Source organism: Trichomonas vaginalis, chromosome II (assembly GCF_026262505.1).
Source record: "Trichomonas vaginalis G3 chromosome II, whole genome shotgun sequence".
NCBI classification, from domain to species: Eukaryota; Parabasalia; order Trichomonadida; family Trichomonadidae; genus Trichomonas; species Trichomonas vaginalis.
Window position 1 is genome coordinate 7,225,421 of NC_067204.1, and position 12,432 is coordinate 7,237,852.

General features: G+C 37.0%; 1 protein-coding gene across 1 annotated transcript; it reads right to left on the reverse strand.

Annotated features, from left to right (window-relative positions):
- Positions 1–10,330: 10,330 nt before the first annotated feature.
- On the reverse strand, positions 10,331–10,705 carry TVAGG3_0500420 (uncharacterized protein; the record flags this gene model as incomplete). Its single annotated transcript, XM_051236573.1, has 1 exon — positions 10,331–10,705. One exon carries the CDS (start codon positions 10,703–10,705, stop codon positions 10,331–10,333), a length of 375 nt encoding a protein of 124 aa, XP_051094397.1.
- Positions 10,706–12,432: the final 1,727 nt, after the last annotated feature.

Genomic DNA, 12,432 nt, shown 5'->3' on the forward strand with positions numbered 1-12,432 from the left:
CCCCATCCATTATCTGCCTGAGGATTCTATTCATTTGGATTTCCAGCTCCAAATCCAAAAGTGCCGGCAAGACCTTTCCGGGTCCTCCTGATATCTGAGTGGCCCAAAGACCATGCTCATATGTGCTGTTAAATCCATAGTAGCCGCCTCCGAGCACACCAGCATCCTCATAAAATGCATTTCAATGCAGTACCATCCTGAGGACCCTGCCACAGCAACGATTATTCGACTTTTCCAAACCGTTGAAATCTCCAAAATCGCCTGGTTCAAGCGTATATCAGATGACCGCCGCCAGAAAATTGGCCTGACCTCCGCCACCATAAGACGGAAGAGTTGCACCAGAATAATATTTAGATTCCGACGTAAGAATAATTTTATAGATTATCAAATTTAATATACCCTTTGACGTATGCACCGTTCGATCCAGTTCCTATGCCTGAAGCACCCCATAATTCAAACAAATATTTTCGGATTGGAGAAGAATTTCACTAAAGGCCCGAAATGCGTTGCATTTAATTCCTCGATAATCATAAGAGCGTTAAATTTTCGTTTTAACTTAGAATCAATTTAGAAACCTTTTTTATCAAAAGCTAAGACGAAAAGTGCTCATAAAGAATTAACCTTAATTTGTATTTCCAACAGAATTATTGAAAGGACATCAATAACAAAGTTCTGATATAATAATTCCATGAATCATGTTATCATCAGTAAAACTACAGACAGTATTTCATTTTTCGAATTTATCGAAAGTGTGAAGATATAAATAACTAAAGATATTCATTAGAATACTTTTGAGAACAACTCACAAAATTTGTTTTCAAATTGAGTAATTCGATGTAGCCATTTCCTTCATGGCCAGTTTCGGTGCCGCCATGTGACTTGGCATAGATGTTTTGCCATCAATCATCAATCCATCGGTGAATTTATAACCGCTGTAATGAATTGATGGATCTGATTGAATTAGAAAATTTTATGTCACTTTTTGTCGAGGAACTCAAAATAGCGATACAACCTTATAACCGCTAATGAAGGAGCTCCCCTCAACCGCCGTAGTAATTGGGTAATTCGGAGTTCCATCTCCAAAATATCCTGCCACCGCCATTTCCGTCATTTTCACGATAGTTCTAATCTATTTGGATTTCCAGCTCCAAAACCAAAAGGCCAGCAAGACCTTTCCAGGTCCTAACGAGTTCTGATTAGCGCAAGACAATGCTCAGATGAGCTGTTGAATCCAAACAGCCCATCACCAACACCTGCACCAGCAGCAACGATATTTCGACTTTTCAAACCGTTGAAATCTCCAAAATCGCCTGCGTCAAGACGGATGACGGATGATCCGCCACCGAAAATGCCTGGACCTCCGCCGCCAAAATGAAGTTTTGCACCAGTATAATATTGAGATCCGACATATGAAGATATATAAATTTATAGTTTCTCAAATTTAATATATTCCTCTCACGTAAGCTCCGTTAGCTGCAGTTCCACCACCAGATACGTCCCATAATTCAAACAAATATTTCCTGGCGAAAAAAATTCATAAGGCTCTGAATGTTGTTGCATTAATACCTCGATAATCATATAGAAAAGTTAATTTTTCTTTGAACCTATCTATATTTAAAACTACTTTTCTTGTCAGAATCAATATGAAAAGTGACAAATGAAATTAACTTATTGCTCTTGGAAATATGTGAGAGTACTTGCCAATATAAGATAACGTGAAACTATATAAATCTGTAACAAGAATATGAAAGGGCATCAATAATAGTTCTAAATCATTTATTCTGTTTATCCAATCAATATATTTTATGCATCTTAATTCAAAGCTTAAATAATCATCTATAAGTTCACATACAATATTCAAATGTCAAATTTATTGAAAGTGTTGTTTATGATCAATGATAAGAAGTATAAAATAACTAAAGATATTCATAGAATACTTTTGAGAACAACTCACATAATTTTGTTTCAAATTGGCGTAATTCGTATGTAGCCATTTCGCCTGAATGGCCAACCTCAGTGCACCATGTGGACTTGGCATAGATGTTTTACCATCAATCATTACTGCGTCTGTGAACTTATAACCGCTGTAGTGAATTGATGGATCAAATGAATTAGAAAATTTAATGTTCACTTTTCGTTGAAAGAATCAAGAATGGCAATACAATTTTATAACCGCTAATGAAGGAGCTTCCCCCTCCACCGCCACAATGTTGAGGTATTTCGGAGTTTCCACTCCGAAATACCACCACCACGCCAGATTCCCACATTAATCTCCTGAGATTCTATTCTATTTGGATTTCCAGCCCAAATCAAAAGTGCCGCAAGACCTTTTCCGGGTCCTCCTGTATCTGATGGCGCCAAGACCATGCTCCAATGTGTGCTGTTAAATCAAAGTAGCCCGCTCCAGCACCACCAGCATCCTCATAAAATGCATTTCCAATGAGTTGTACCATCCTGAGACCTGCACAGCAGCAACGATTATCGACTTTTCAAACCGTTGAAAATATCCAAAATCGCCTGGTTCAAGGCGTATATCAATGATCCGCCGCCAGAAAATTGGCCTGGACCTCCGCCACCATAAGACGAAGAGTTGCACCAGAATGAATAATTTAATCCGACATGAAGATATAATTTTATAGATTTATCAATTTAATATACCTTTGACGTATGCACCTTCGATCCAGTTCCTATGCCTGAAGCACGCCCATAATTCAAACAAATATTTTCCGGATTGGAGAAGAATTTCATAAGGCTCCGAATGCGTTGCATTTAATTCCTCGATAATCATTACAGAGCAGTTAAAATTTTTCGTTTTAACTTAGAATCAATTTAGAAAACCTTTTTATCAAAAGCTAAGACGAAAAGTGCTCAATAAAATTAACCTTATTGTATCATCTCAACAGAATTATTGAAAGTGACATCAATAACAAGTTCTGATATAATATCCATGAATCATGTTATCATCAGTAAAACTACAGACAGTATTTCATTTTCGAATTTATCGAAAGTGTTGAAGATATAAATAACTAAAGATATTCATAGAATACTTTTGAGAACAACTCACAAAATTTGTTTCAAAATTGAGTAATCTCGTATGTAGCCATTTCCTTCATGGCCAGTTTCGGTGCCGCCATGTGGACTTGCATAGATGTGTTTTGCCATCATCATCAATCCATCGTGGAATTTAATAACCGCTGTAATGAATGATGGATCGATTGAATTAGAAAATTTTATGTCACTTTTTGTCGAGGAACTCAAAATAGCGATACAACCTTTATAACCGCTAATGAAGGAGCTCCCCCTCAACCGCCGTAGTTAATTGGGTAATTCGGAGTTTCCATCTCCAAAATATCCGCCACCGCCATTTCCGTCATTTTCACGATAGTTCCTAATCTATTTGGAATTTCCAGCTCTCAAAACCAAAAGTGCCAGCAAGACCTTTCCAGGTCCTCACGATGTCTGATTAGCGCCAAGACAATGCTCAGATGAGCTGTTGAATCCAAACAGCCCATCACCAACACCTGCACCAGCAGCAACGATTATTCGACTTTTCAAAACCGTGTGAAATCTCCAAAATCGCCTGGTTCAGACGGATGACGATGATCCGCCACCAGAAAATTGGGCCTGGACCTCCGCCGCCATAAGATGGAAGTTTTGCACAGCTATAATATTGAGATCCGACAATGAAGATATAAATTTATAGGTTTCTCTAATTTAATATATCCTCTTCACGTAAGCTCCGTTAGCTGCAGTTCCACCACCAAGATACGTCCCTAAATCAAACAAATATTTTCCTGGCCGAATAGAAATTCATAAGGCTCTGAATGGTGTTGCATTAATACCTCGATAATCATATAGAAAAGTTAAATTTTTCGTTTGAGACCATATCTATATTTAAACTTACTTCTTGTCAGAATCAATTATGAAAGTGACAAATGAAATTAACTTAATTGCTTCCTCTGGAAAATTGAGGTACTTGCCAATATAAGATAAACGTAAACTATATAAATCTGAAGCAAGAATATGAAAGGGCATCAATAATAGTTCTAAAATATTTATCTGTTATCAATCAATATATTTTATTGCATCTAATTCAAAGCTTAAATAATATCTATTAAGTTCACTACAAATAATTTCAAATGTCAAAATTTATTGAAAGTGTTGTTTATGATTCAATGATAAAAGTATAAAATAACTAAAGATATTCATAGAATACTTTGAGAACAACTCACTAATTTGTTTCAAATTGGTAATTCGTATGTACCATTCCCTGAATGCGAACCTCAGTGACATGCTGGACTTGGCCATAAGATGTATTTACCATAATCATTACTGCTCGTTGAACTTATAACCGCTGTAGTGAATTGATGGATCAAATGAATTAGAAAATTATATGTCACTTTTTCGTTGAAGAATTCAGAATGGCAATACAATCTTTATAACGCTAATGAGGAGCTTCCCCCTCCACCGCCTACAATGTTGAGTATTTCGGAGTTTCCACCTCCGAAATACCCACCACCACCGCCAGCATTCCATCATTATCTCCTGAGGATTCTATTCTATTTGGATTTCCAGCTCCAAATCCAAAAGTGCCGGCAAGACCTTTTCCGGGTCCTCCTGATATCTGAGTGGCGCCAAGACCAGCTCATATGTGCCGTTAAATCCAAGTAGCCCGCCTCCAGCACCACCAGCATCCTCATAAAATGCATTTCAATGAGGTACCATCCTGAGACCCTGCACCAGCAGCAACGATATTCGACTTTTTCAAACCGTTGAAACTCCAAATCGCCTGGTTCAAGGCGTATATCAGATGATCCGCCGCCAGAAAATTGGCCTGGACCTCCGCCACCATAAGACGGAAGAGTTGCACCAGAATATATATTAGATCCGACATGAAGATATAATTTTAATAGATTTATCAAATTTAATATACCCTTTGACGTATGCACCGTTCGATCCAGTTCCTATGCCTGAAGCACCCATAATTCAAACAAAATTTTCGGATTGGAGAAGAATTCATATGAGCTCCGAATGCGTTGCATTAATTCCTCGAATAATCATACAGAGCAGTTAAATTTTCGTTTTTAACTTAGAATCAATTTAGAAACCTTTTTTATCAAAAGCTAAGACGAAAAGTGCTCAATAAAATTAACCTTTGTATCATCTCAACAGAATTATTGAAAGACATCAATAAACAAAGTTCTGATATAATATCCATGAATCATTTATCATCAGTAAAACTACAGGACAGTATTTCATTTTTCGAATTTATCGAAAGTGTTGAAGAGTATAAATAACTAAGATATTCATAGAATACTTTTGAGAACAACTCACAAAATTTGTTTCAAATGAGTAATTCGTATGTAGCCATTTCCTTCATGCCAGTTTTCGGTGCCGCCATGCTGGACTTGGCATAGATGTTTTGCCATCAATCATCAATCCATCGGTGAATTTAATAACCGCTGTAATGAATTGATGGATCGATGAATTAGAAAATTTTATGTCACTTTTTTGTCGAGGGAACTCAAAATAGCGATACAACCTTTATAACGCTAATGAAGGAGCTCCCCCTCAACGCCCGTAGTAATTGGGTATTCGGAGGTTCCATCTCCAAAAATATCCGCCACCGCCATTTCCGTCATTTTCACGATAGTTTCCTAATCTATTTGGATTTCCAGCTCAAAAACAAAAGTTGCCAGCAAAGCCTTTCCAGGTCCTCACGATGTCTGATTAGCGCCAAGACAATGCTCAGATGAGCTGTTGAATCCAAACAGCCCATCACCAACACCTGCACCAGCAGCAACGATCTATTCGACTTTTCAACCGTTGAAATCTCCAAAATCGCCTGGTTCAAGACGGATGACGGATGATCCGCCACCAGAAAATTGGCCTGGACCTCGCCGCCATAAGATGGAAGTTTTGTCACCAGTATAATATTGAGATCCGACATGAAGAGATAAATTTATAGGTTTTCTCAAATTTATATATCCTCTCACGTAAGCTCCGTAGCTGCAGTTCCACCACCAGATACGTCATCCATAATCAAACAAATATTTTCTGGCCGAAAGAAAATTTCATAGGCTTCTGAATGTGTTGCATTAATACCTTCGATAATCAATAGAAAAGTTAAATTTTTTCGTTTTGAAACCTATCTTATATTTTAAAACTACTTTCTTGTCAGAATCAATTATGAAAAGTGACAAATGAAATTAACTTTAATTGCTCTCTGGAAATATTGAGAGTACTTGCCAAATATAAGATAACGTAAACTATATAAATCTGAACCAAGCAATATTGAAAAGGGCATCAATAATATTCTAAATCATTTATTCTGTTTATCAATCAATATATTTTATGCATCTAATTCAAAGCTTAAATAATCATCTATAAGTCACATACAAATATTCAAATGTCAAATTTATTGAAAGTGTTGTTTATGATTCAATGATAAGAACGTATAAAATAACTAAAGATATTCATAAATACTTTTGGAAACAACTCACATAATTGTTTCAAATTGGTAAATTCGTATGTAGCCATTCCCTGAATGGCCAACCTCAGTGCCACCATGTGGAACTTGGCATAGATGTTTTACCATCAATCATTACTGCGTCTGTGAACTTATAACCGCTGTAGTGAATTGATGGATCAAATGAATTAGAAATTTTAATGTCACTTTTCGTTTGAAGAATTCAGAATGGCAATTACAATCTTTATAACCGCTAATGAAGGAGCTTCCCCCTACCACCGCCACAATGTTGAGGTATATTTCGAGTTTCCACCTCCGAACATACCCACCACCACGCCAGCATTCCCATCATTATCTCCTGAGGATTCTATTCTATTTGGATTTCAGCTCCAAATTCCAAAAAGTGCCGGCCAGACCTTTTCCGGGTCCTCCTGATATCTGAGTGGCGCCAAGACCATGCTCATATGTGCTGTTAAATCCAAAGTAGCCCGCTCCAGCACCACCAGGATCCTCATAAAATGCATTTCCAATGAGTGTACCATCCTGAGGACACCTGCACCAGCAGCAACGAATTATTCGACTTTTCAACCGTTGAAATCCCAAAATCGCTGGTTCAAGCGTATATCAGATGATCCGCGCCAGAAAATTGGCCTGGACCTCCGCCACCATAAGACGGAAGAGTTGCACCAGAATAATATTTTAGATCAGACATGAAGATATAATTTTATAGATTTATCAAATTTAATATACCCTTTGACGTATGCACCGTCGATCCAGTTCCTATGCCTGAAGCACCCATAATTCAAACAAATATTTTCCGGATTGGAGAAGAATTTCATAAGCTCCGAATGCGTTGCATTAATTCCTCATAATCATACAGAGCAGTTTAAATTTTTCGTTTTAACTTAGAATCAATTTAGAAAACTTTTTTATCAAAAGCTAAGACGAAAAGTGCTCATAAAATTAACCTTATTGTATCATCTTCAACAGAATTATTGACAAGGACATCAATAACAAAGTTCTGATATAATAATCCATGAATCATGTTATCATCAGTAAAACTACAGACAGTATTTCATTTTTCGAATTTTATCGAAAGTGTTGAAGATATAAAATAACTAAAGATATTCATAGAATACTTTTTGAGAACAACTCACACAAATTTGTTTCAAATTGAGTAATTCGTATGTAGCCATTTCCTTCATGGCCAGTTCGGTGCCGCCATGTTGACTTGGCATAGATGTTTCCATTCATCATCAATCCATCGGTGAAATTTATAACCGCTGTAATGAATTGATAGGATCGATTGAATTAGAAAATTTTATGTCACTTTTTTGTCGAGGAACTCAAAATAGCGATACAACCTTTATAACGCTAATGAAGGACTCCCCCTCAACCGCCGTAGTTAATTGGGTAATTTCGGAGTTTCCATCTCCAAAATATCCGCCACCGCCATTTCCGTCATTTTCACGATAGTTTCCTAATCTATTTGGATTCCAGCTCCAAAACCAAAAGTGCCAGCAAGACCTTTCCAGGTCCTCACGATGTCTGATTAGCGCCAAGACAATGCTCAGATGAGCTGTTGAATTCCAAACAGCCATCACCAAACACCTTGCACCAGCAGCAACGATTATTCGACTTTTTCAAACCGTTGAAATCTCCAAAATCGCCTGGTTCAAGACGGATGACGGATGATCCGCCACCAGAAAATTGGCCTGGACCTCCGCCGCCATAAGATGGAAGTTTTGCACAGTATAATATTGAGATCCGACATGAAGATATAAATTTATAGGGTTCTCAAATTTAATATATCCTCTCACGTTAAGCTCCGTTTAGCTGCAGTTCCACCACCAGATACGTCCCATAATTCAAACAAATATTTCCTGGCCGAAAGAAAATTCATAAGGCTCTGAATGTGTTTGCATTAATACCTCGATAATCATATAGAAAAGTTAAATTTTTTCGTTTGAACCTATCTATATTTAAAACTACTTTCTTGTCAGAATCAATTATGAAAAGTGACAAATGAAATTAACTTAATTGCTCTCTGGAAATATTGAGAGTACTTTGCCATATAAGATAACGTAAAACTATATAAATCTGAACAAGAATATTGAAAGGCATCAATAATAGTTCTAAATCATTTTATTCTGTTTACAATCAATATTATTTTATGCATCTAATTCAAAGCTTAAATAATCATCTATAAGTTCACATACAAATATTCAAATGTCAAATTTATTGAAAGTGTGTTTATGATTCAATGATAGAAGTATTAAAATAAAACTAAAGATATTCATAGAATACTTTTGAGAACAACTCACATAATTTGTTTCAAATTGGGTAATTCGTATGTAGCATTCCCTGAATGGCCAACCTCAGTGCCACCAGTGGACTTGGCATAAGATGTTTCCATCAATCATTACTGCGGTCTGTGAACTTATAACCGCTGTAGTGAATGATGGATCAAATGAATTTAGAAAATTTAATGTCACTTTTCGTTGAAGAATTCAGAATGGCAATACAATCTTTATAACGCTAATGAAGGAGCTTCCCCCTCCACCGCCAACATGTTGAGGTATTCGGAGTTTTCCACCTCCGAAATACCCACACCACCGCCAGCATTCCCATCATTATCTCCTGAGGATTCTATTTCTATTTGATTTCCAGCTCCAAATCCAAAAAGTGCCGGCAAGACCTTTTCCGGGTCCTCCTGATATCTGAGTGGCGCCAAGACCATGCCATATGTGCTCGTTAAATCCAAGTAGCCCGCCTCCAGCCCACCAGCATCCTCATAAAATTGCATTTTCAATGAGTGTACCATCCTGAGACCCTGCACCAGCAGCAACGATTATTCGACTTTTCAAACCGTTGAAATCTCCAAAATCGCCTGGTTCAAGGCGTATATCAGATGATCGCCGCCAGAAAATTGGCCTGGACCTCCGCCACCATATAGACGGAAGAGTTGGCACCAGAATAATATTTAGATCCGACTGAGAATATAATTTATAGATTTATCAAATTTAATATACCCTTTGACGTAATGCACCGTTCGATCCAGTTTCCTATGCCTGAAGCACCCCATAATTCAAACAAATATTTTCCGGATTGGAGAAGAATTTCAATAAGGCTCCGAATGCGTTGCAATTAATCCTCGATTAATCATACAGAGCAGTTAAATTTTTCGTTTTAACTTAGAATCAATTTAGAAAACCTTTATCAAAAGCTAAGACGAAAAGTGCTCAATAAAATTAACCTTATTGTATCATCTCAACAGAATTATTGAAAGGACATCAATAACAAAGTCTTGATATAATATCCATGAATCATGTATCATCAGTAAAACTACAGACAGTATTTCATTTTTCGAATTTATCGAAAGTGTTTGAAGATATAAATAACTAAAGAAATTCATCAGAATACTTTGTTAGAACAACTCACAAAAATTTGTTTCAAATTGAGTAATTCGTATGTAGCCATTTCCTTCATGGCCAGTTTCGGTGCCGCCATGTGGACTTGGCATAGATGTTTTGCCATCATCATCAATCATCGGTGAATTTATAACCGCTGTAATGAATTTGATGGATTGATTGAATTAGAAAAATTTTATGTCACTTTTTGTCGAGGAACTCAAAAAATAGCGATACAACCTTATAACCGCTTAATGAAGGAGCTCCCCCTCAACCGCCCGCGTAGTAATTGGGTAATTCGGAGGTTTCCATCTCCCCAAAATATCCGCCACCGCCATTTCGCGTATTTTCACGATAGTTTCCTAATCTATTTGGATTCCAGCTCAAAACCAAAAGTGCCAGCAAGACCTTTCCAGGTCCTCACGATGTCTGATTAGCGCCAAGACAATGCTCAGATGAGCTTGTTGAATCCAAACAGCCCATCACCAACACCTGCACGCAGCAGCAACGACTTTATTCGACTTTTCAAACCGTTGAAATTCCATAAAATCGCCTGGTTCAAGACGGATGACGGATGATCCCCACCAGAAAATTGGCCTGGACCTCCGCCGCCTAAAGATGGAAGTTTTTGCACCAGTATAGATTTGAGATCCGACATGAAGATATAAATTATAGGTTTCTCAAATTTAATATATCCTCTCACGTAAGCTCCGTTAGCTGCAGTTCCACCACCAGATACGTCCCAATAATTCAAACAAATATTTTCCTGGCCAAAGAAAAATTTCATAAGGCTCTGAATGTGTTGCATATATACCTCGATAATCATTATAGAAAAGTTAAATTTTTCGTTTGAACCGTTCTATATTTAAAACTACTTTCTTTGTCAGAATCAATTATGAAAAAGTGACAAATGAAATTAAACTTAATTGCTCTCTGGAAATATTGAGAGTACTTGCCAATATAAGATAACGTAAAATATATTAAATCTGAACAATGGAATATTGAAAGGCATCAATAATAGTTCTAATCATTTATTCTGTTTATCAATCAATATATTTTATGCATCTAATTCATAAGCTTAAATAATCATTATAAGTTTCAACATACAAATATTCAAATGTCAAATTATGATTGAAAGTGTTGTTTATGATTCAATGATTTAAGAAGTATAAAATAACTAAAATATTCATAGAATAACTTTTGAGAACAAACTCACATAATTTGTTTCAAATTGGGTAATTCGTAGTAGCCATTCCTGAATGGCCAACCTCAGTGCCACCATGTGGACTTGCATAGATGTTTTACCATCAATCATTTACTGCGTCTGTGAACTTATAACCGCTGTAGTGAATTGATGGATCAAATGAATTAGAAAATTTAATGTCACTTTTCGTTGAAGAATATAGAATGGCAATACAAATCTTTATAACCGCTAATGAAGGAGCTTCCCCCTCACCGCCACAATGTTGAGGTATTTCGGAGTTTCCACTCGAAATACCCACCACCACCGCCAGCATTCCCATCCATTATCTCCTGAGGATTCTATTTCTATTTGGATTTCCAGCTCCAAATCCAAAAGTGCCGGCAAGACCTTTTCCGGGGTCCTCCTGATATCTGAGTGGCGCCAAGACCATGCTCATATGTGCTGTTTAAATCCAAGTAGCCCGCCTCCAGCACCACCAGCATCCTCATAAAATGCATTTCCAATGAGTGTACCATCCTGAGACCCTTGCACCAGCAGCAACGATTATTCGACTTTTTTCAAACCGTTGAAATCTCCAAAATCGCCTGGTTCAAGGCGTATATCAGATGATCCGCCGCCCAGAAAATTGGCCTGGACCTCCGCCACCATAAGACGGCAAAGAGTTGCACCAGAATAATTTTAGATCCGACATGAAGATATAATTTTATAGATTTATCAAATTTAATATACCTTTGACGTTGGCACCGTTCGATCCAGTTCCTATGCCTGAAGCACCCATAATTCAAACAAATATTTTCCGGATTGGAGAAGAATTTCATAAGGCTCCGAATGCGTTGCATTAATTCCTCGATTAATCATACAGAGCAGTTAAATTTTCGTTTTAATCTAGAATCAATTAGAAAACCTTTTTTATCAAAAAGCTACGACGAAAAGTGCTCAATAAAATTAACCTTATTGTATCATCTCAACAGAATTATTGAAAGGACATCAATAACAAAGTTCTGATATAATATCCATGAATCATGTTATCATCAGTAAACTACAGACAGTATTTCATTTTTCGAATTTATCGAAAGTGTTGAAGAATAAATAACTAAAGATATTCATAGAATACTTTTGAGAACAACTCACAAATTTGGTTTCAAATTGAGTAATTCGTATGTAGCCATTTCCTTCATGGCCAGTTTCGGTGCCGCCATGTGACTTGGCATAGATGTTTTTGCCATCACTCATCAATCCATCGGTGAATTTATACACGCTGTAATGAATGATGGACTCGATTGAATTAGAAAATTTTATGTCACTTTTGTCGAGGGAACTCAAAAATAGCGATACAACCTTTATAACCG